The following is a 22,958-nucleotide window of genomic DNA, read 5'->3' as shown; positions in this document are numbered from 1 at the left end:
AACAAATAGATTGCTTCAAAAATAAGTTAATTTTATCTTGTCCATTTATAACCATATTTTTTGAGAAATAATGGTATAAGTTATTGATAGAGCCTTAGTACAATTTTAGCCAGATTAAAAACAGATCAAATGTTAGAAAGGAAATTAGCAGTTTTAGAAAAAGAAGTTTCCCTAATTCCATTCTGTTCTTTCTGACCCCAACAACTGCCTACATCATGGCTACCTGGCCTCTGATAAGAGAGACTTCAGGCAATATTGTTGGCTTACATGAACGCTGCAGCGTTACTGCCACAGAAAGGCAGCACCATTATTAGGAGAGAAGAGTAATAGCTGGGATGTTAAAAATCCCGCTAATGTAACAAGGTCTCACTACAAACTTGTGCTTGTCTTCATCAGCATATTCCAACCCAAAATCATGGGAGAGTGGATAATTGGCTAAATGGCACATAGAGGTAGAGTGTAGTGGCCGTCACAAAGTTGGAAATTAGGAAAAATGATATAACTGCAAAATTTGGCCCTGTGTAACTTGAGTTGGATTACATAGCCGCCATAAAGAAATTCACAAGGCCAGTAACAGTAATCAGTAAGATTGATATAGATAAAAATTTTCCAATATTAATCAAATTTGTTGTATAACTACACAGAAAAGGTCTTAATGAAAATACTTTCAGGAAGATATAATTAAAAAGAAAAAATGAAATAATTTCACATCACTCTATGGAATATGAACCAATGAAATAAATTACGTTAACGAATGTAGTTCTGGAAATGTTTTTCTTGACAAATTCTGTCAACACCAGTATAAGTTTAATTATTATGATTGTATTTATAAATATAAATGTAAGACTCAAGAACTAAGTGATCACTCCATGCAGAGATGCATAATAACTGTATCCCTATTCTTAGAAATAATATGAACTTCATTTTAGCTGATGACAGAAATATTCTTAACTATTCTGATCTATAGCTGTGTAAAGTAGGCCTACATACCTGGCCAATATGTACTGGGCTGTCTAAAACTGTGAGGGAGCACTGTACCCCAGTGTATTACATAATTTATGTGCTGGTTGTTTAAATTCAACAGCAATTATTTTATGGAAAGATTATTTAATAACATATGTGGTCTTTTCCACTTTAGCGTAAGCAGTAGACTTTGATAGCATCTATCTTTAGTAGATTAATGATAGCACAAAAGGTAGCAAGCTGTCCTTGAGGAATAACTCACATTTGCTGATAAAAGCACTCAATGACTCAATCCATAGAGCTAGTATTTCAAAACACATTTTAAAAGCTGATTTTGTAAATTTACTCAGAGAACCACATGATCTTAGCTCTCCTCGGGGATCTCAGAAACCATTTTGGTTCTGTGATGTGCTCCTTAAAACCTGATTTACTAGTGACTGTCAGTGACATTTTCAACCCACACAAATAACTTCAACATGAATCATAGTTCATAAATGTGATGCTATATAACATCTATCAAAAAAGTTTCAAAATAGTTTAATTTTAACTCATTTTACAAATAAGTTGAGTGAAACAATTTGCCACAAATCACCTAATTTTTTAATGACAGAACCAATACTGGAAGTCAGATATAATGACTCAGTCAGGAACTCATTTCAAGAAAATTACTTACATATTCTAATTTTATAACTTGTTTTTCAATTTTTAATACATTGGCCAATAATTGCTAATTGGCTTATAGGTCAATCTCAGTCTCAACCTTCTATCTTTCACAGCCCACCTCCAGGTGATGTCACTGCAGAACTCAGAATTTTCAACCTTGCAAGTGCAAAATATATTTTCAAAAAGAGAGAAATCTTTGAGAGATTATTTGGTGTATCTACTATACCATTACTATTTGCATTTTGGAAGAAATTGGTTGGCCCTCTTTTTCTTGCATCCTTTTCTCAAATCATTCAAAGAAGGAGTTTCTTAGAGCGGGGCAGGTCAATTATATCAGATTGTAGGGACAGACTACACAGTTACAAGCCACATAACGACGTTCTGGTCAATGACGGACCTTGTAAACAATGGTGGTCCCCTAAGATTAGTACCATAAAGCCTAGGTGTGTAGCAGGCTGTACCATCTAGGTTTGTGTAAGTACACTCTATGATGTTCACATGATGATGAAATTGCCGAACATTGAAGCAGGCTGTACCATCTAGGTTTGTGTAAGTACACTCTATGATGTTCACATGATGATGAAATTGCCGAACATTGACATTGTTAAGCGAAGCATGGCTGTACATCATAAATCATTTGAACGCTCCCACCTCCCTGAATTTTCTAATTGCTTCTTCACTATGTAAAGATATTTTCATTTCATTTATTTGGAAGACTATTATTTGATTAAGCTCCATGGTGCCATCAAAGAAAACTATTAGGATCAGCTGCATGTTTTTACTAAAATGTTAACTCTTGACTTATGGGAGTGTGTTCATGTCAACGAATTCTGTCAAATTCAGTCTTATGTTGACCCCACACACACACAATACATACTATCTGTCTAAAATCCTTAAAAATTCACTCCTCTCCATGCACCCCCAGTTCTGGTTGATATACATTAGGAAGATCCTGCATCCACTTTGCTGTGTTGGCTTTTTTCCCCCAGGAGCAGGGCTGGTACTTCATGATCGAGAACTGACCCTGGTTATTGACTCAGAGGCAATGAGGGGCAGTGAGGGCAGAAAAAGCTTCATCCTGCAAGGCACCCGCTTTCAGTAAGGTCTTCACATGGTCTCCAGGCAAGGGGAAGCTAATCTCCTTTGGCAAGGAGGGACTCAGGGAATTCCGAAGATACAAATGTCTTGTGTTTATCCACCTGTATATCCCCAAGCAAGTCTGAGGGAGTACATTTTTTTTCCTACCAGGGCCCTGACTTTGACAAAGGAAATCTACATTTAGTTTTGTTTGCAGCTTTGCTCTCTTATAATCAGAGCCTGATTTTCAGCATGTTGTTCTGTGAGGTGGCAGGAGAGTACCCCTCGGAGCCACATTTGAGGCCCCCTGGCTTTCAGAACATGTCTTAAATTGGCAGTTGACCTCCCCGAGATTGTCATATCTTTCTGTAAGTTCTGTCAAAAACCATTCTCTTCCATTATCCTGAAGTATAGCAAGAATTCCTTAGTCTTCTAGGGTAGTGTCATGAGCTAGTACCTCCTTCCAAGTCAGCCCAGCCACGGCATACTAGGGATTACGACCACCCTACTTAATGGCCAGCCGTATGGTCACTATCACTTTCATTCAGATGACCACTGCAAATCTTAAAACCCATCCTGAGGCTGTGTATTTTAAAAATATTCAAGCACAAATTTTCTTAGTCCAGGAACTTTAGAAAACAGTCTCAGGAAAGGATTTAGGTACTCAAATGTTATTTGGGTAATGTGAGATCAGAGTCGAGGAAAGGAGGAGAAAAGAAAGTGAGGCCAAGGAAGGTGCTCTGCAATGACATGGCTATTGCCTCACCCTGATCCACAGAATGATACAGCAGATCCCAGGAATGTTCATTCAGCTCTGGATAATTCTCCAAAAGTGTTGCAAAGGGGAATCTCATCTTGGAGAAGGGAAGACAGTGGCAATTTGTCTATTTGGCTCCTTCTTGCCTCCCATTTCCTGTTGATTGGTTTCCCCTTTTGGAAAACTAATGTCCTCCAGATCCCCTGACAGCCACATAGAAGCCCACCTCTCACACTTATTTTCAAAGGCCGGCATGGGTGAGAATGACAACCAAGAAAGAGAGAAAGAAGAAGGCATTAGTGAGAGTCTGAGAATGTGTATGAAGATTTTGTCCCCAAACAGTCCACAGTTTCTGCTCTTTCACCAATCCACTCATGCCTTCTCATTATTAACAGATCCCACCATGCAATGTGGGGCCTCCATTTTGTCCATGAGAGAAACAGAAGCATAACAGAGACACAATTCATCCCTATGGGACTTTAGAATTCTATTGAAGAGAAAGCATAAGAGAATAAAATCATTAAGAAAGCTTGCAGTTTTAAGTAGTACACAAAACAGAGTATGGATATAGAGTAAAGGGGTAGTGAGAAGTGAGGAGTTAGTTTATCAGGGAAAATTTTGGGAAGATTTGACGTGTTTTGGTCTACATTTTTTAAAAGCAAAACTTACAAGCATGGCTTCTGCCTCTTGTATGTCTTGGTCCTTCTCCATCACACTATGCATACAGCCCAATTCTCTCTCATATTGTATTGCTATGACCATCACAGTCCACATCTAGTTAATTCAGCAGAGTACAGACACCCAACAGGATTACACATCTTCAAGCTACTTGGGGGTTGACATAGCTGGATGAATCTAACGCATTTTTTTTGATAGTTTAAATAACACAGCTATCACTAACTGTTCTAACAGTCTTAAGGATAGTCAAAGGTATCAACGATTATAGTTATTTACAGAGAAATTTTTAATAAAAATAAAAACTTTAAGAAAAAAACTAGGTAACAGGCAGAAATTATCATGGCAGGGAAAACATTATCTTCACAATTTATATAACTGTGAAATATTTAATCCCCATTCAAATCACACTTTTAATCCAGTAGCAATTGACAGTGAGCACAATTCGTATAAATTGAATTTATATTAAAATCTCATAATGCTATTAATAGACAAATTGCTTCCCAAATATATTAAGTGCTTAAAGACAATTAATTTCCAAAAGCAGATGTGTAATAGATGATGCAAAGATTCATTACATTGCTTCTTTGAAATTTTCTCAAAAAAATGGACTTTATTAACATTTTGAGTATACAATATTTAAAACCTACAAGAAGTCATAACCAGATGAGGATCACACACTAATGAAAGATATTTATTTATTATGAATACAAGTATAACAATTTAAAATCATTTGGAATAGCAAACATTTTCTGCTTCAATTTTATATGACTAACACACACACACGCGTCACCTCCCTATAAATGTGGAGGAATCTTGGCTGTGTTTAATGATAATCTGATCATGGGATATGCTTTTTTGGGTCAGTTAATACCCTTTATTTTTCTAAAGTCAATATCAATAGAAAAAAAATTACGTATCAATTTAACACTATATGAGTTAAATAACATGCCCCTAAAGATTACATTTCTTTGTGTTTTCTACATAGTGACTGCATGCCAATTAGGCTAAAACTGGTCATGTATGTGATACATGGTATGGTTTAAGATTCCACTCTGATATTTAAGCTCTCTCTTTTTCTTCCAACTCATTTTCAAACACTTGTTCGTCTAACTTTTGCCACCCTATAAAATAATGATTTAAGACTAAGTTGGGACAATTTAGTTAATGGAAACACCTAAGTCTTCTCGAAGATGGATGCTTTTAAGCCTTACTTATACTTAATTAGTATAAATCTTTATTGGTGGTTTATATGCACAGAATATTTATTTCTATCTCCATTGATCTTCTGCTCTCTGAAATACAATTTTTGACTCTTCACAAGTAACTTCCTACATTGTTTTGATAAATTTAATTTCTACATTTTAATCAAGCTGTTTGCTGTTAAAAACAACTGAATCAATGGCAAAGTCTTCAGGAATTCATTTAGAGTGTGGGTTCTTGACTACGTTGCATCAACAGACCTCCTTGGCAGTCCAGTAAAGTTTGTGAACTTCATCCCAGAACAATATTGATATATAGACAACAAAATATTATATAAAAATGTATGTTTATTACATTAACTAACAAGCTTTCATGGCACACTAATAACTAGTTTCTAGAGATGAATATAAACTATATCTTGAGATATCTATAACAACTACAATATGACATGAAAATATCTGACTTCTACTGGTGTAAATTACAGGTCCGACTCATCCTGTTGTTGTTAGTTGCTGACAATCAGAACTAAAGGAAAGGCTATACGATTTCAATTAACCCAGCTATAATCCAGTTTAATTTTCTTCATCATAGCCATAAATATATTGTGAGAGTTTAGTAAAATGTCTCCTGACATTGTGTCTTTCAGTGTAGTAGTAGTAGTCTTTTATTTCTAATACCCCACAGAAATCTCTAAAGACTAAAACGCATTCCATTTCATCTATTATTGTGTGCTCATGGTCTGTGAAGGAGTTGCTACCTCTCAACAAATTCCAATTTTCAAGTGGTAAAGTCTTTAGGAAGAATACCTGTGATAGAATAACTTCTGCTTTATGCAAATTGTAGTAAACATGGTACCAAGAGCACCGGATAAGCATTGCTCACGAAACACCTAAATACAACGTTTCCATGACAAAATAAATCTGTGCTTCCCATATTAACATAGATGTAACCAAAAAATTATAGGTGTATCTAATATTATCATGTTAATTTTAGTAAATACAAGTCAAACTGACAGTACTATTTGTCTTTTGAAATAAACATTATCTTTATTGTCTCAATTTCCAAGTTTTCCCGGTGCTGGTCCCTAAGGACTTACATCATAAAAATAATTTAATTTATATAAAAAAATTACCGTCCAACCAGCTAGTATATCAGCGTTACCCAGCCTTTGAATCATTGCGACATATTTCATTTGAACATACATCCATCAAATTAGCTCCGTATGTCAACTCAAGGAGCATTAACTTTCACCTGGACAGAGGATTCTATAAAACCACTGCTGACAAGGTAGTTTCACAGCTCTTATTTTTATGTGAAACTGAAAAGCTAATTTAAATGCATACCGGAGCAGCTTAGTTTTATTGAATATGTGGGATATATAGTACACACCGCTTTAGCCTAACATCTAAAATGGGTAAAAGCAAAGGCTCTAGTTGTGTAAGCCACATTACTCACAATTCTTCTGATTTCATGAAATATGTAGTTTTGGATTAAGCAAACTTTCCTAAGAAGCATATTAAATCTTCAAGTGCACGCGTATGTGTGCATGAGTGTGTATGCATGTATGTACAGATGTGTGTGTTCACATGTGTTAATGTGAGTGGCCAAGTGGAGTCTAGACGTGCATGTTGGGAGCAGGTGTGGGTGCAGATGTGTGTGTCTGTTAGTGAATGTACGTGTGAGTGCATGTTGTGTAGGTGTCCCTGGGTGGTGATGTGTATTTCTGGGGGTAAAGGGCGCGTGTAGGGGAGGCACTTACAGGGTACATATGAATGCAGGAGAGAGGCACAGGGGAGGGGTATTCACGAGGGGGACCGCGTGAAGGATGTGTGTGGGAATTTGGGGATGGGGGTGCGGAGGGCGCTGAGGGGGGCCACCGGTGTGCTGTTTATGGGCGAGTGTTGTGCACACAGGGGCTTGCCTCAGCCTCAGCAGTGGTTAGTATTTAATTCTAGTGGAGAGGAATTCCTGGGATCAATGCAGAGGAGATGGGGGGAGAGAGACTGGGATGCAGGGTGGGTACCAAAGAGATTTCAATGGCTTCAGAACTTCATCTGAGCCTGGTGCTTCCCATCGCTCATCACCTTTAATTGACATGCTTTATTTTAGCACCAGCACTAGCAACCCTTCCTCTAGGGATTTTTTTCCCCATGTTAGAGTATAGTATTTAGCAAATTTCACCATTTATGATCACTTTATTATAACCAAATTAACCCTGCCATAAACTTTGACATTTAGAACCACAGAGAACATATTGATTTTTCAGCTATTCTGCTTACGTGAACGTTTCAATTCTCATGCAGTGCTTATAATTAGGAGATACTGTACATTAACTCTATCATGTTATGTTTGTTAAGAACCAAGTTCAGAGAGTAGAAAAATGCCAAGATAGATTTATTCTCCAAAACGGGCCATGGATGTATTGTCACTGTTCCTTCTAATTATATACTTAGCGTAAATTCTTCTGTAAAATATACAATTGTAGTCACATAGCAGTAGTTATGAGGAGGCAATAATATCATTTCAGGAAAGGAGTATCAGAAATCTTAAAGGTTCAAGTGATTCTTAAGGTAATTTACTCCAAATCCTCAATTTGGCAGTGGAATAGATGAAGTTCAGGGATGTTTTAGTTTATTACTCAAACTTTTCTTTTTTCCTTCAGACACAGTTGATACTTGTATTCTGTGTGTTCTTGGTCAGGTACCATTCATGACTACGCATTTATGGAAATAAAAATAACTGTATCTCAAAGAAAGAAATTCTAGAAAATAACCTGCTCTGGGAGCAAGTGGAAGAAACAGGAGCTGAATAACTTCAGATCTGAGAGGGTCATACTGGACAGGAGACATAGCCATGGGCTGAAGATAAATAGGGCCCATGGGTTTTTCAAGGTGGAGAATTACACCAAGCATATCAGCCATTTTGGCTCTAATTCCTTGCTTTTCTCCACTCACTTCCCTATTTTCTGAACTCTTGAATCTTGAATTTTTACCCTCAATTGTCAATCTGGATAATATTTGAACCTGTGGACTCTTGAGTGGTAAACCAAATTCAAATTAATCACAGTACCATTGTCTTAAATTTTTTTTTTTTTTTTACCATTTTCCATCTTTTGAGTATTTTGTGCTTTTAAACATTTTTGTTTACAAGAAACATTTTTAGTAGGCAATTTTGTGGCTTACCAACATATGTTCTTAAAAGGAACAAAAGAAAGCACCCCCAGACTCAAACCTGAGACCTCTTCTCTTTTCTCTCAAGCCTCCTTCCCGCGTGATCTGAACCGGGATCATGGCTTCAAATATCATCTCCTGATTCATGACTCCAAATATTATATCCAGTTCCAGATTCTCTCTGAACTCCAAATTCATATAGAGTAGTCCCCTCTAATCCACGGGGGATATATTCAGAGAACCCCAGTGGATGCCTAAACCTGTGGGTAATACCTTATATCTACCATGCTGTTTCCTATACATACATACCTGTGATAAAGATTAATTTATAAACTAGGCACAGTAGGAAAATAACAATAACAAATAGTAAAATAGAACAATAAAAGTATAGTGCAATAAAAGTTACGTGAATGTGGTCTCTCTCTCTGAAAATATCTTACTGTACCTTATCTTCAGACCATTGTTGATCGTGGGTAACTGAAAACAAAACTGCGGATAATGGGGGGACTGCTGTGTCCTCAGACTCATTCTCGGATATCACCAATTGAAGGCCCAGCTGGTATCTCAAACCCAGGCTTTACATGTCCAAAGGGAATAAAAGAAACTTGAATAAACAGTCATCTATCTCTCCCCTTTCTACTCGCATTCAAGCAACTATTTTATTTTTTATCCTTTGGACTTATTACAGGCATACAATAGGACACACATACACATTGAGGTAGGTAGCCTCTAAGATGGTCACAAATAATCCCATCTTTTGGTATTCAAAACCTTTGGTAATCCCCACCACTTGACTATCTTGCTTCCAACAGATTCATTAACTTTGAGAAGATGCCACTTCTGTGATTAGGTTACAAAAGATTGTCACTTGGGTTTTGCTAGCGGACCCTGCCTCTTGCTAGCTTTGATGAAGCATAACAAAAGAAAAGCCACATGGCAGGTAACTGAGGGCAGTCTACAGCCAACGGCTCGTGAGGAACTAGGGCCCTCAACCCAACAGTCCTTGAGATGAAGCCTCACGACAAGCGGGTAAAGGAGCTTGAGCTTGGAAGCAGATCCATCTCCGGTGGAGCCTTCCGCTGAGCCCCCAGCTCTGGTTGGTATCTTGACTGCAGGCTTGTGAGAGACCCCGCAGCAGAGAATCTGTGCCTGTGTTCCTGACCCCCAGAAACAACAAGACAACAACTGTTCATTGTTTTAAGCTGCTACGTTTGGGGATGATTTACTACACAGCAATAGATAACTCACACACATTTGTGCTCTTTTGACATAAATTTGAGTATATTCTAGGTACCATCCTGTACTTTACTTTCACTGATGTAACATGTCAAGTCATTGAGGATTAAGTGATAATAAGTGAGAAAAATTACATGAGTTCAAAATAGATACTCAATACATGGTAGCTGCGTTTTTATTAGTAGTTAGCCTTAATTCTTCTATGACCTCCATTGTCCCCACCATAGCTGCTATAACAATGAGCACAACAGCTATAATCATAATGACAATGGCTACGACTACAACTAGAACTTGGTTGACCACACCAAACACATTCCTGCCTCAGTTCTCTGGAGGTGCTGTTCCACTGCCTGGAATGGTCTTCCCACATGTATCTACATGGCACGCTGTCTTATTTCACTCAGACCTTAGTTCAAACATCACCTCTTCAGGGAAGCCTTCTCTGGCCACTCTATCCAAAATAGCACTGCCACTCCCATATCCTCACACTGTTTTTTATTTCATAGTTTCTATCATGAGTGAGAACAACAAAAGCAGCCCCTGACTTCCAGGGGCTGCTCAATATAAACAATTTCACAGAACCCCACCCCCCAGACAAGGCCACCTCGTGACCATGATAAAATGCGATAAAAAAAATGCTACTTTATAGTTGTGCCTAAGTACAGACAGAAAGCACTGGAAAAGCCAGAAAAATCCCAAACTTCAATTACTTCCATTTCCAGATAGCAGCCAATCCAGAGCAAAGCCCTGTTTTCTCAACACCCCCCCCCCCCAAATTATCTAACACAAACTCAAATTCTGAAAGTCCTTTCGAACACATTGTTATTGAGACCCCCTGTTTCCCCAAAGAGTATGCTGTCCTTTGTTGCAATGAGTAATAAATCCAGCTTTATTTAACTAAAGGTGTGCTGGTGGTGGGCTGTAGTTGTAGGGCATCGACATTACCTAAGACAGATATTTATTTATTATTAGTTAATTGTAAGGTCAGGGAAGTCAGGAACTTTTCGCTGTATGTGTTCGGTATCGTATCTCCACTACCTGAAACAAAGCCTGGCATGGGTTCAGAGATCAATACATTTTTGTTCAATCATTGAAAGAAGTACTCCTCCCACAACAGATCCTTCTTTCCTCCCGCAATAATATGGATTGTGTAATAATCGGGAACAAACAGAGTTTGGAGTCCTCACCGCAGGATCCATTTTCTCTTTAGGATAAGGTCCCTTCCTAAGTGACTTCACATTATTTAATTCAGCAACTGAGAACCAGCATAGATTTTCTTCTTAGGCGTAAATCTATTGCAGGGACACACAGAAATGTATCATTTTTTAAATTTGAATTCTCATGAATAGATATTAGAAACAAAAATATCAATTTAAAGCAACATTTTAGAAACAAATAATTAGACCTATGGGGAAAACAGGTATAATTAACTTCTCAGCTAAAACTGAAATAAAGTTATGAGATTCCACCATTGATCACGGCCTCCTTTCAAACAGTAACTACAAGATTGTAATTATTCTGGGGCTACAAGTTTCAAACAGTTTCTACTGACAATATTGGCAACTGTGGTAATAGATGTCTTCATGACTCTAAAGGACTTGGAAGCATCAATAATTCCTTTTCCTTAGTCTACTCTATTTTTGATGAAGTCCTATACTTTCCTCCTCAAGATCTTACTTTAGGCATCAACGCTACTATCTTAGACCTCCATTAATAGCTTCATTACTACAAGACACTTATTTACATCCTGTCAATATCTCTATAATTCTAGCTGATGTTCCCAAGATTATCTCATTGTTTTGTTTTTAAGTTGCTAAGTCATTCTATAGGAAATAGAAATAAGTGGCTTTTGGTAAATCACAGTAAATTCTCCAAAATAAAAGTTAGATTATGAAAGGAGAGATCTCGTTAAGAGAAATGGCACATGAAACTGAGAGGTGATGACACGGCCACAGACCCAGCTTACGCGATGGCGCCCCATCTTCTTCCACTCCCTATTTGCCCTGGATCACACTGTCATTCCTACACCACATTGTCCTGTGTCTTTGTACATGGCATGGTGAGTATCCAAAAACAGCAGTGCAAACAATTGCTACAGCCATCAAGGACATTTACAAGTTGTCTGAAATTTTTTCTTGGCTCTAAAACTCAACTTACTGACCAAAAGACTTGAAAAGCTACTGAATGAAATTTTCTTAGAATCTCATTTATTTTTCATTTCATGTGGGGTCATAAGAGTATTACTGGCATTCATTTTGAGAAAAAAAAATGCTTACTCTCTTATATTTTTGCACTTTATGCCTGAAAGGCAGCTTTTTATGTACCCCCATCAGAGACATTCACCCTCTTAGTTGTGGATGCAATTTCTTGGTTATTATATATGGTTTCATCTCCCTTGTTTCCACCACAGTAACTGCTAGCACATTGAAATCCGAGTTACATATTGCAGGCAGTAACTAGGAGATGCTAGGCTAGAGAGTTTTTAGCTCTGCCATTGTTGTCTTGGATTACACCATGAATGCCAGACCATCTGTCAGGGAAGTGCTGCCAAGAGTGGATATTTATCTGGCTTCTCTGTCAATTTAAGAGGACTTAGCAAGTTGGCCACCTGCCAGCAGCTATAGAACCAACCTTCTGAGAGATGACTGCTGAGGAAATGACTGAAATTGTACAATTTTAATCTCCCTTTTCATTTATCCAATTTCTCCACATCTGCACATAATGAAAGGGAAGTGACTCCACACCCCTCTCCCCCGGCACCTCCACATGCACTCGTGACTCTGTCTCTTCCTTTCCAATACTTTCTTCCTGTCAAAATCCCATCCATCCTCAGGGTCCAGCTGAAATTACAGCCACAAGTGGCATCCCAGTTCACTTCCTCCTTTTGTGTTCTTCTTGGCTTTTGGTCAAACACATTTATTCAGCATCGATCATATATTGTGTTGTTCTTGCCAGAGACCTAGTGGTTGGCGCACAGCAACACAGCCAAGAATGCAAAAGTCTCTGTGACTCTCTAATCTTCTAGCAAATGTCTAGTCTGTGATATCCACTAATTACTGCAAAAAATTGGAATGAAGAGGCAAATCTCTAACCGAATTTAGGGTTAGTAGAAATGCACCTGGCAAGCATTTACTGAGATTTTCCTCTGGGGCCAAACATTGGAGATACAAAGACAAGTCAGACACAGGAGGTCAAAGTCCAGCATTAGAGTCAGACACTCCCATTTCAGTGCAATAGGTGGATTTTCAATGAGCAATAAGGGGAGGCACGGCAAAACTTCCAAAGAAATGATTTGAACTAAGGTGCATTACATAAGAACTGAATTGCCTATTTTTTTTCTCTTTTAAACACAAATAGAAAAAAAGTAAATTCAAATAAAAGCCTCACAAAATGTTCCTAATTTCATTTACTCTAGTGGGCAGAGAATTAGTTACAGTTGGTTTGTTGGTTTGCTTTTCTCTTGGATGTTCCTACTACCTTTGGTTGCAAAATATGGCCCTAAGTTTGGCAGATTGTTTTTGGCAAAAGGAAAAGGTTTTGAAGAAAAATGGAAGACCAGAGACATCAGTTTTATTATCTTCGTAGCACAGCCTTCCAAATATTCCCTAAGCATAACTATTTCAACGGACAACTTGGAGCTTCTGTCTGAGGTTAAGATAATGACTTTGAAAAAAAATATGAGAAGAGACAGATCAATCTGCAGAGGTCAAGGGTTGGGAGAAATTGTAATGGCCATTGTGGAGTCAAACTGGTTTGCAGGCTGGATGCTCAGAGTGGCCACCATGCAAAAAAGCCAGTGTGGTCAGCCCTGCCTATAGTCCAAGGGCTTCCTCAGAGCACAGTGAATGTGGCTAGCAAGAACACTGATGCCAAGAGCATGTAATGGGGAAGAGTCCTTAAAATATGGGCTGTCATACTTGGCTACATGTTGGAATATCTTAGAGAATTTTAAAAAATATCAATGCATGGGTACCACCCCAGGGCTTCTGATTTGATTGATCTAGAGTGCAGCCTAAACTTTGTGGGGCTTTGTTTGTTTGTTTGCTGAGGAAGATTCGCCCTGAGCTAAAATCTGTTGCCAATCTTCCTCTATTTTGCACATGAGTTGCCACTACAGCATGGCCACTGGCAGACGAGTGGTATATGTTCAAGCCTGAGACCTGAACCCAGGCCGCTGAAGCAGAGTGCACGGAACTTAACCACTAGGCCATGGGGACTGGTCTGTGGGATTTCTAAAAGATCCCCCAAAGTTTGAGAATCACTGCCATAGAAGATAAAAGGATTCAAGACATAGTCTTAGGGGCAGTTGGCCAAAAAGATCCTGAAAATAGATACAGAACACAGCACAAATCAGGAACCCCCAGATAACAAATTTGTGTGGAAAAGTGAGGCACAAGAATATAGAGTTGGCAAAGAAGTATCCTATGGAAGTCATAGAGTCATATCCCCTTTTAAAAGAGGGGGATAGGGCCAGCCCGGTGGCCTAGTGGTTAAGTTTGCACACTCCTCTTCAGTGACCCAAGGTTCGCAGGTTCAGATGCGGGTTGTGGACATACTCGCCCATCATCAAGCCATGCTGAGGTGCCATCCCACACACAAAAAATACAGGATGATTGGCACAGATGTTAGCTTAGGGACAATCTTCCTCAGGCAAAAAAGGGCAAGACTGGCCATAGATGTTAGTTCAGGGCCAATCTTCCTCACGCACACACACAAAAAAGAGGGATAAAATACAGTATAGGGTGATGGCCAAGCATGGAGAAAATATAGAAGGTGTCCAAGACCCTGTGTCCAGGAGTTCAGGATCGGAATGGGACTCACCCAGGAACGTGCAAAGATATGAGAAAGCACCATTGTGAAGGACCCTGGTGGAAAAGCACCAGTTCCTCTTTGGTTGTAAGACATGGTGACTACTTTATCAGACTTTACAAGTATAAATGTATTGCACAAATTTATCAGCAAATATACTCATATATCACCCAACACTACTGTCATTTAGTATTTCTTAGCTAACCAACTGTTAGCTTATAAGTCCTAAGTTAAATAATTATTTCAGATATGTGAAGCCAAGTATACCTGAATCTTATACATGGCCAAACTTTGGAAGGTCATAGAAAAAACCCCAACATTCACTTAAGGACTGGTCATACCCAGATGGGAAATATTATACAAATGGCAGGGATTTTTGCCACAGTTTTAGATCATAGGGACGAAGGTCGCTTCATGTTAAGACATTGTTTGATCTGTTTTACTCCAGAGAAATGATTTCTAAAAATATGCATTTTTACCTTTGAAATTTTCACATTTCACATTTTTAAGAGGAAAGAATAAACATTTGTAAAGACATCCAGTAATGATTGACATAAACTTATGACCACAGTTGAGGGAGGCTGAAGCTCTATAATCAAGATGGGTTTGGTTTGGGCAGAAAAAATGTAAGCATAGTTAAAAAATATAAGTGTCTACGTGTCATAAAATCTCAAGACTTTTACACCTGCTTAAATCATAACACGCAATTTTCTGAGGAAACTCACTGTGTTGTCTCCAAAACAGAGAAGATGTATGGCAAGACCAAACAAATAGGCTACAGTGGAAGCTTCTCGTTATGTGAAATGATACAATACATGCCCACTCCTAAATTCGTTCCACCCAGGAACATCCAAGATCTAGAAATCCCACGGATTTTTAATCCAAACATTTCAACACATTTAGTTTAAATCTTCTTTCCCCTCAGATTCTACTTTATCGACTCTGTTTCCACACATCTGCTTCTCCACTGAGCAGCATCAACTGATTTTAGGACCGCAGGATTTCAAGACCTGGATGCTAATCAGCTCTCTTCTCTCTGTGCAAAGCCTCATGGGAGAAAGGATATGGAGTTTTATGAAGGATTTATTTCAACAAAACTCTCTCTACATCTGTGGAGTGTTGACATAATTCTCTATTTCTTTGTGTTCCCTCTTCAACTGGTTGTCCAAAATACAGCCACATGGGCGTGTACACACTGTTTAAAACCTCACTATTCAAAGTGCGGTCCATGAACCAGCAACACCGGTGTCCCTGGAAGCTTGTTAGAAATGCAGACTCTCAGGGTAAACTCCAGACCATCTGAATCAGAAACAGCTTTAACAAGCTCCCTGGTGATCGGAGCGCAGGTTAAGATTGACAATGACAGCTCTAGGTAACCTGCCCTTCAGATTTCTCTGGATACCTACTATTTGCTTTTCATATATTTAAAGTTTTTTTGTTCATTTTTTCATCTGAACTTCACAAACAGTGGTTTTCGGGGAAAAAACTCACAATAGGCAAAGCAAACAAACAGATGAATAAATGATTCCCCAGCTGTTCTATTTCTGTTTTTATCTGCTGGTTATCTCAGACTCTCCTACAGCTTTAACCATAAGGCTTATGCAAATTAACTCCCTTCTTCCATCTCCATGCTCACCTCTTTCAATATCCAGTTTCCCATTTAAAATACACTCACTGGATACTTCCATCACGATAGACCTAAAGCAATTAAAAACTAATTGGTCTAAAATCTAATTATCTTCTGCCTTTAAGATGCTTGGTTTTAGTATTACAAGTGATAAAAATAATAATTACCACAAAAGAGATTCCTATGTGATTCTAATGAACAGACCACTTTGATAAATTCTGAGTATACTCAATATTGCTTCCCTCCTTTTGAAATAGGTGTCCAACTTTTTGAAATAAGTTATCATTAGCTTCAATGTGTATTTATTTATATCTCAACATATTTCTTTACAACAGCATTTTATTTACTTTTTTTTTTTTTTTTTTTTGAGGAAGATCAGCCCTGAGCTTACATCTGCTGCCAATCCTCCTCTTTTTGCTGAGGAACACTGGCCCTGAGCTAACATCCGTGCCCATCTTCCTCTATATTTCATGTGGGACGCCTACCACAGCATGGCTGGACAAGTGGTGCGTAGGTCAGCACTCAGGATGCGAACCAGCGAACCTGGGCCGCCTAAGTGGAACATGTGAACTAAACCACTGCACCGTGAGGCCAGCTCCTGCAACAGCATTTTAAATTCTAAATTTGGGGCAGTTTTTTTGGGGGGGTAGCACACCTTGTATTGGCAGGCTAACAAGTATATAGATTTGCCACAATTCAAGTCAGAAGCCCAGTAAATTCTAATTTATATTATCAAGAGTTCCAATTTTCCAAATAACCTTGGAAAACATAGTTGGAAATTGGACTTTACCTTCTTAATTACAACGAAAAAATAAATATTTTGCTACTACACCACTTGGAGATCATGTTCATATCCCCAAATGGAAATCATTGTTTACACTCACATTACCGCTACTTGTATTTAATTTCCAGAGACTAGGGAATTCTGAATCATTTTACAGCTCAGAAGATGCTCAACTGGATTGAACGTTAGCCTACTCAGCACATGAGGCATTCACTCATAAACTTCAAAGGAGTTACATTATGCTTGAAGTGAAGCTGAACACCATATTATCTTTTACTCAAGTTTGAAAATAAATAGAAATGGGAGAGTGAAAAAAATAGTGCACAAAAAACTCATTTAAATCACAGACAAATCCTATGAACCCATGGTTTCTGTCCACATCGCAAGGCAAGAATGAATAAATCTAGTCAGTTGTATTCAAGAAAAATTAAGTTGAAAATTGCCATTGACTAAAAAAAAAACTTAGGCATTCATGTTTTAGCTTTTTCTTAGGCGAGATGTCACCATTGCAGGGTGGGTACTCATTTTGAAAACACACACTTGAAGTTTTATTCCTTTTCCTAAAATCAATACAGAGATGACTTACTTGTCAATAAAGGCAACACTGAAGAGATGAGGCCAAATGCAAAGCTTGGGTTGTTTCTGGCTTACTGAGAAGGCGAATTCAGACACTCACCAAGCTTCCCCACAGTGATTTTGCTTCACGACCTCCTGGAAGTCGCCGGGTCTGCTCCCTGCACAGGCTACTGCTTCTTATACACACACGCAGTTCTATTTCCCGCTGCCTTCCCCATTCACCTCCTCTAGACAACAAGAAAATCCTAAGAACAGCTCTCAAGCTACCAGCTGGTTCAGTCTACCACCAGCACCGAGATGTTGATTAAAAACGGAAATTCCTCTCGCGTACTTAATCAGAATCACTTGACTTGGAGTCTGGGCATACGCAGCTGAAATGACTTAATTTTCACTAAATTTTGAGAACTACTGCATCTAATAATAGAGAATGTTGGTCAAAGTCACAGACACCTCCAGCATTCGCCCACATCCCTATCCTGTCTTGCAAAGCAATTTGGAAAGCACTTCCGAGACGTCTGGAATTTATGCTTTAATTGTAGCTGTTAAGCTATTGTGCTTTAATTTGTGTTCAACAAATATTAGTATAATGAATGTTCTCTTATTTACATTAAATAACACATAGGAATTACTACCTATATATTACTGAGGAGTCAATTGTTTGGATTGAGGTGAAATGCATAACAATAGATATTAACACATACAACATTTAGTCTATGTCAAGTTACATATCCTTTAGTGCATTAATTCAGGTAACACTGAAGGTTACGTGCAGCATTAGGATTTATAAGAGGCATCTTCCAGGAGGCCATGATGAAAAGGCTTTGGAGTATGTGTTGTTAAATAGATAAAGCTAATTTGGAAGAGAGAGACACTTTGAAAACTTAGGCCAAATGAGTCTACAAGGGTATTTACAATGTTCCCTTTAACCATCTCACTTGGAAAATAATCTATCTTTGTGAGTTTCCAACAAAGTACATTTTAAAAGTGTCTTTTATAATTCAGACAAGTAACTGTAAAAGAAAACACACACACCCACACTGCACATAAAACACACACAAGCATACACACACAGAGTACATAAACTACACAGGCATATATATGCATGTATACAAATATATATACATATATACAAACACACATACATATACAAATACAGATAGATAGATCTATACATACATAAAACACCAACCAATACCAACACCTGGCACTTTACATAAATACGTCTTAAAACATCTAGAGGAAAAATTCTGGTCCCTTAAAAATTCAGGTTCACAGGATGCACGGTACCCTCTCAAACACTCTGAAGATATTGGTGGGCTGTGGGTGACTGCAGGTGGAGTGGGGAGAGCAGACAGGAGGCGTGACTAGGGAGCTCTCTTTGTGTTGGACACATGCTCACAGGTCACAGCCAGACCGTGTGCAGATGAGATAAAAACCTTTGTGTCCAAAAAGATGTTCTTAAAACAGGTTCAGAAACTTCAGAGCTCTAATGTCTGTAGAATAAAATCATAATTATATTTTTGTGTCAATTACAGCAAAACAATTAGCACCAACCAAAGGACAAAGAGTCAGAGGACCTAGCGACAAAGACTCTCTCCCTGACCAAACTCTACCCAGGCTTCTCTGAGCCCTCTTCTCAACTAGGCCTCAACCTTGTCCTATAAAGACTTGAACTAACACTGAGATAGTTCCTAACATCCCTAAGATGGCCCTAGGCCCCCTTACAGTGCCTGCCTGCAAAGACTGAAGGCTGCCAAAATAATTTACTGTTGGTTCCTGCCAACACTTGAGGATAGGAGGATAGAATGCTAACTTTGATAATTGCCAGGGAGCAGACACAGCCAGGCTAATGGCATTTCCACTGACTAACCCTTTGTAATTTTTCACTTCACTGACTCTGCTGGGCCCCCATCCACCCCTCCCTCCTCCCTCTCCCTCCCTTTAAAATGCCCAGTCACCTGTGTACAAATCCAACTGGAGCTCAGTTCACGCTGGATTCTGTCCCCTACTGCAAGAGTCATTACGAATTAAAATCTGTCCTTACTATTTTAACTAGTGTCTGGCTTTGTTTATCTTTCACAGTAGCAATGTGGACTATTTAAAACAGCCAAGTCATAGGATAAGTGACAGGTTTCCTCTTAAAATAGAGGAGAAGGGAAGAGAAATCACTTAAATTGACCTGAGCTGCACTTAAAACTATTAAAGTGTAGAGAGAAAGATGTTCCACAAGGGAAAATATGGTTATTTATTCTCGCTCCATTAGGTATTTTTCTCCTAGAAATATACAGAAGTTAACTATTTGTGATTAAATATCAATATCGATACTTTACTTTCTTTAAGAAAAATCCAGCTGATTCGATCATATGATACTCTGTGCCTATCCATAAGCCTCACCTGGGGGCCATCACAAAAGAGGCCAAATATGGAAAATCTGAGCAACAAAGCACACAGGCATAGTACTGGGTTATGACTCACTGAATAAAATGTACACACATGTGTCCATGCTAACATAAATAAATAATTGAATATGATAATTAAATGGTGGGGAAGGGCAGCTTTCCTTATAGTTAAATTCAAATTAATAAATGTGGAAGGAATGAGGGAAATACAAAAGCACCATTAAGCATACACCACAGTAATAATTGTAGGAGGCAAAATCCATAACAGATGCTGAAGTTAGTGGGTAAAAATTTAAAGAGAAACAGGAAATGAACCTAGGTTAAACGTAACTTTACAAAGGAGTAACTCAACAGACTCCACCTTAACCAGTAATTCAAGGTACAGATCACAAGTAGTAGGGGATGCTAACATCAAGTACCCCATGATTTTATGAACTAAGAAGGACACAACATCATCTCTGCAGTATTCTTGCAAAAAAAAGCATAAACTCAATTTAATGATGAGAAAACATCAGACAAATCAAAATTGAGTGACATTCCAAAAAATGATCAGGGGTCAGCCCCATAGCCGAGCAGTTAAGTTCGCACACTCCGCTTCGGTGGCCCAGGATTTCGCTGGTTTGGATCCTGGGTGCAGACATGGCACCGCTCACCAGGCCATGCTGAGGCAACGTCCCACATAGCACAACCAGAAGGACCCACAACTGAAAATATACAACTATGTACCAGGGGGCTTTGGGGAGAAGGAGAAGGAAAAAAAAAGAAGATTGGCAACAGATGTTAGCTCAGGTGCCAATCTTTAAAATAAATAAGTAAAAATTAAAAACGATCAGATATTTTAAAAAATCAGAAGTGTCAAGGTCATGGAAGACAAGCACAAACTAAGGAACTGTCACAGACGGAAGAAGATTAAAGAGACATAGCAGCTAAGTGCAATCAGGGATCTTGGTTAGATCCTGGAACAAAAATAGGATACTATGGGGAAAACTGGAGGAACTGGTGTAAGATCTGTAGGTTAGTATTCAATTTTAATTTCCTGGTTTTCATAACTGAAGGATGATTATGTAAGTTGTTAACATTAAGGAAGCTGAGTGAAGGGTAAATGTAAACTCTGTACCCGTTTTACAACTTTTCTGTAATTCTAAAATTATTTCAAATAAAGAGTTTTTAAAAAGATAGAGACAGCATTTTCATGGAGACCCATCCTTTCTTGTGCTATTTGCAAATTAAACCTAAAATGCTATTAGACATTTAATTTCCTTCCTGGTACACATTTGGGTTTATCTTCTGAAAGTTGCTACCGGTATATGAATGGGCACATCCTCCCATGTCAACTGCCAGGTCTGTTGATGAGTGAAAGTCCAGCTTGATTACTAATAAAATGCATTTACTATACATGTAGTTACACTCTTTAAACATTAGAATTAGTAAAAGAAAATTACTGATGAATATAGCATGCAAAATGCAGTGTTAATTGCCCATAAGTGTTATTGTGGGTAAATTGATATTGAACAAGGGCAACATTTTTAGCACTAATGTATATAATACGACTCATTTAAAACACATTTCAGCACCTCAAAAATAAAATTTAGCAAATTTAGGGCATTGAGTAATTGGCGTTCATTAAGGTTTTCTTAATTGGATAGTTTCTAAATAGGTTTATTAGTGATCACAAAATGAATCTATAAAGCAACTTGTAAAAATGTAGAATTCACCATGTAATGGACACTGTATTCACGGTTATTACTATTGAGAGGAGTTGGGCGTGGGATAGATAAGCCACATTTTGCTTAATGTTTGCTTTGAGGTATTTTATTGTTCTAAATAGGTAGTAAATGTCCATTTAAAAAGAAAAACAATAGTCAGCAAGCTGCATAAAAAGTAACTGGAGGACTGTCTATGTCGCTACCAATTTTCATCACGTACGTGAAAGCAATCACCCTCAATCATGCTGCACGCCAAAGTCACCCTCCAGTGGAGCCACACTGACTCCTGGGCAGCCACAACAGGCTGCTGCCTTCCAGCCCCTCAGAGCCAGGGCATGGAAGCAACTGCAAGCATGCAAACAGAGCTGTATTAGAAAATAAAATCTGCCCAACAAATTATGTAAGGCCATTGCAATATTGAAAATCCCCCTTTTTTCCAATCTATTTCCAATCTACTGTCTAATCTATTATGCTCAAACTGTACCCTTTTTCTTTTAAATTAATCTAAATGCTCATAACAGTGAGTACCTATCACATAATTGTGAGCACATGTTGTATACATCTTACACAAACTGAACAAAAGAAAGTGATACATCAGTTAACTGCTGAGAAACTAGCTTTCAGTTCTACATAGTGGCAGGAACAATACGCAACAGACAGAAGTAAACGACTGACTGTGGCAGCACTCTGTTTACAAAATATGGAAAAGTGGGGTGGAGGCTAATGTGTTTTATTAAGAGCAAATAAGAGATACAAGGACTGGACAATGTAAGAATCGTAACCAGAGAACAAAGTTTTCAGCGCACACATTTTGCCTTTTGTTTTGTTTGTAAGACAGTAAAAGAAGACTGATTTTAGTGATGACATAGTATTACACAAGATGCTGATTAAACAAGCTTTATGGATAAGTACGGTGGCATGGGGGATGGGTTAATCTGTTTTGCTAACAATAAGTTGCATTTAAACATTACTAGGGGTCTTCAAGTTCTGGAGATAAAGACAATTATTTATCTTTGCATCAGAATTACTTTCTTATGGGGTGGATCACCAGAAATTGACCCATCAATTGTATGTATACAGATTGCAATCAGTTCTTAGTCATTACTTATTTAATCTGTGTTCATTCAATGAACTCTCTTGGGTGGTTGTTAAACATCAGGCCCTGGGCTTGGTGAGGGACTGAATGAGAAACCCCAAAAGACACATCTCTTGACCCCATGGGGCTCAGTCTCATGGAGAAGCATACAAGCGCTATGAGTCAAGTGCTTTCAGTAGGAGAATTTGACCCGGCCGCTGAGACCAGGGAAGCTTTG

General features: G+C 38.3%; 1 protein-coding gene across 1 annotated transcript in view; it reads right to left on the bottom strand.

Moving 5' to 3' along the window:
* Positions 1–9,141: 9,141 nt before the first annotated feature.
* CNTNAP4 (contactin associated protein family member 4) overlaps positions 9,142–22,958 on the bottom strand; it is a 263,864-nt gene continuing 250,047 nt past the window's right edge. The window contains exon 25 of the mRNA XM_023637349.2: positions 9,142–9,665. Coding sequence (XP_023493117.2) covers positions 9,497–9,665 — 169 coding nt within the window. The 3' untranslated portion in view covers positions 9,142–9,496. The remainder of the gene's footprint in view (positions 9,666–22,958) is intronic.

The sequence above is a fragment of the Equus caballus genome, chromosome 3 (assembly GCF_041296265.1).
Source record: "Equus caballus isolate H_3958 breed thoroughbred chromosome 3, TB-T2T, whole genome shotgun sequence".
In the NCBI taxonomy this organism is placed as follows: domain Eukaryota; kingdom Metazoa; phylum Chordata; class Mammalia; order Perissodactyla; family Equidae; genus Equus; species Equus caballus.
The sequence above is the reverse complement of the archived record's forward strand: the minus strand, read 5'-3'. Positions and strand labels throughout refer to the sequence as shown.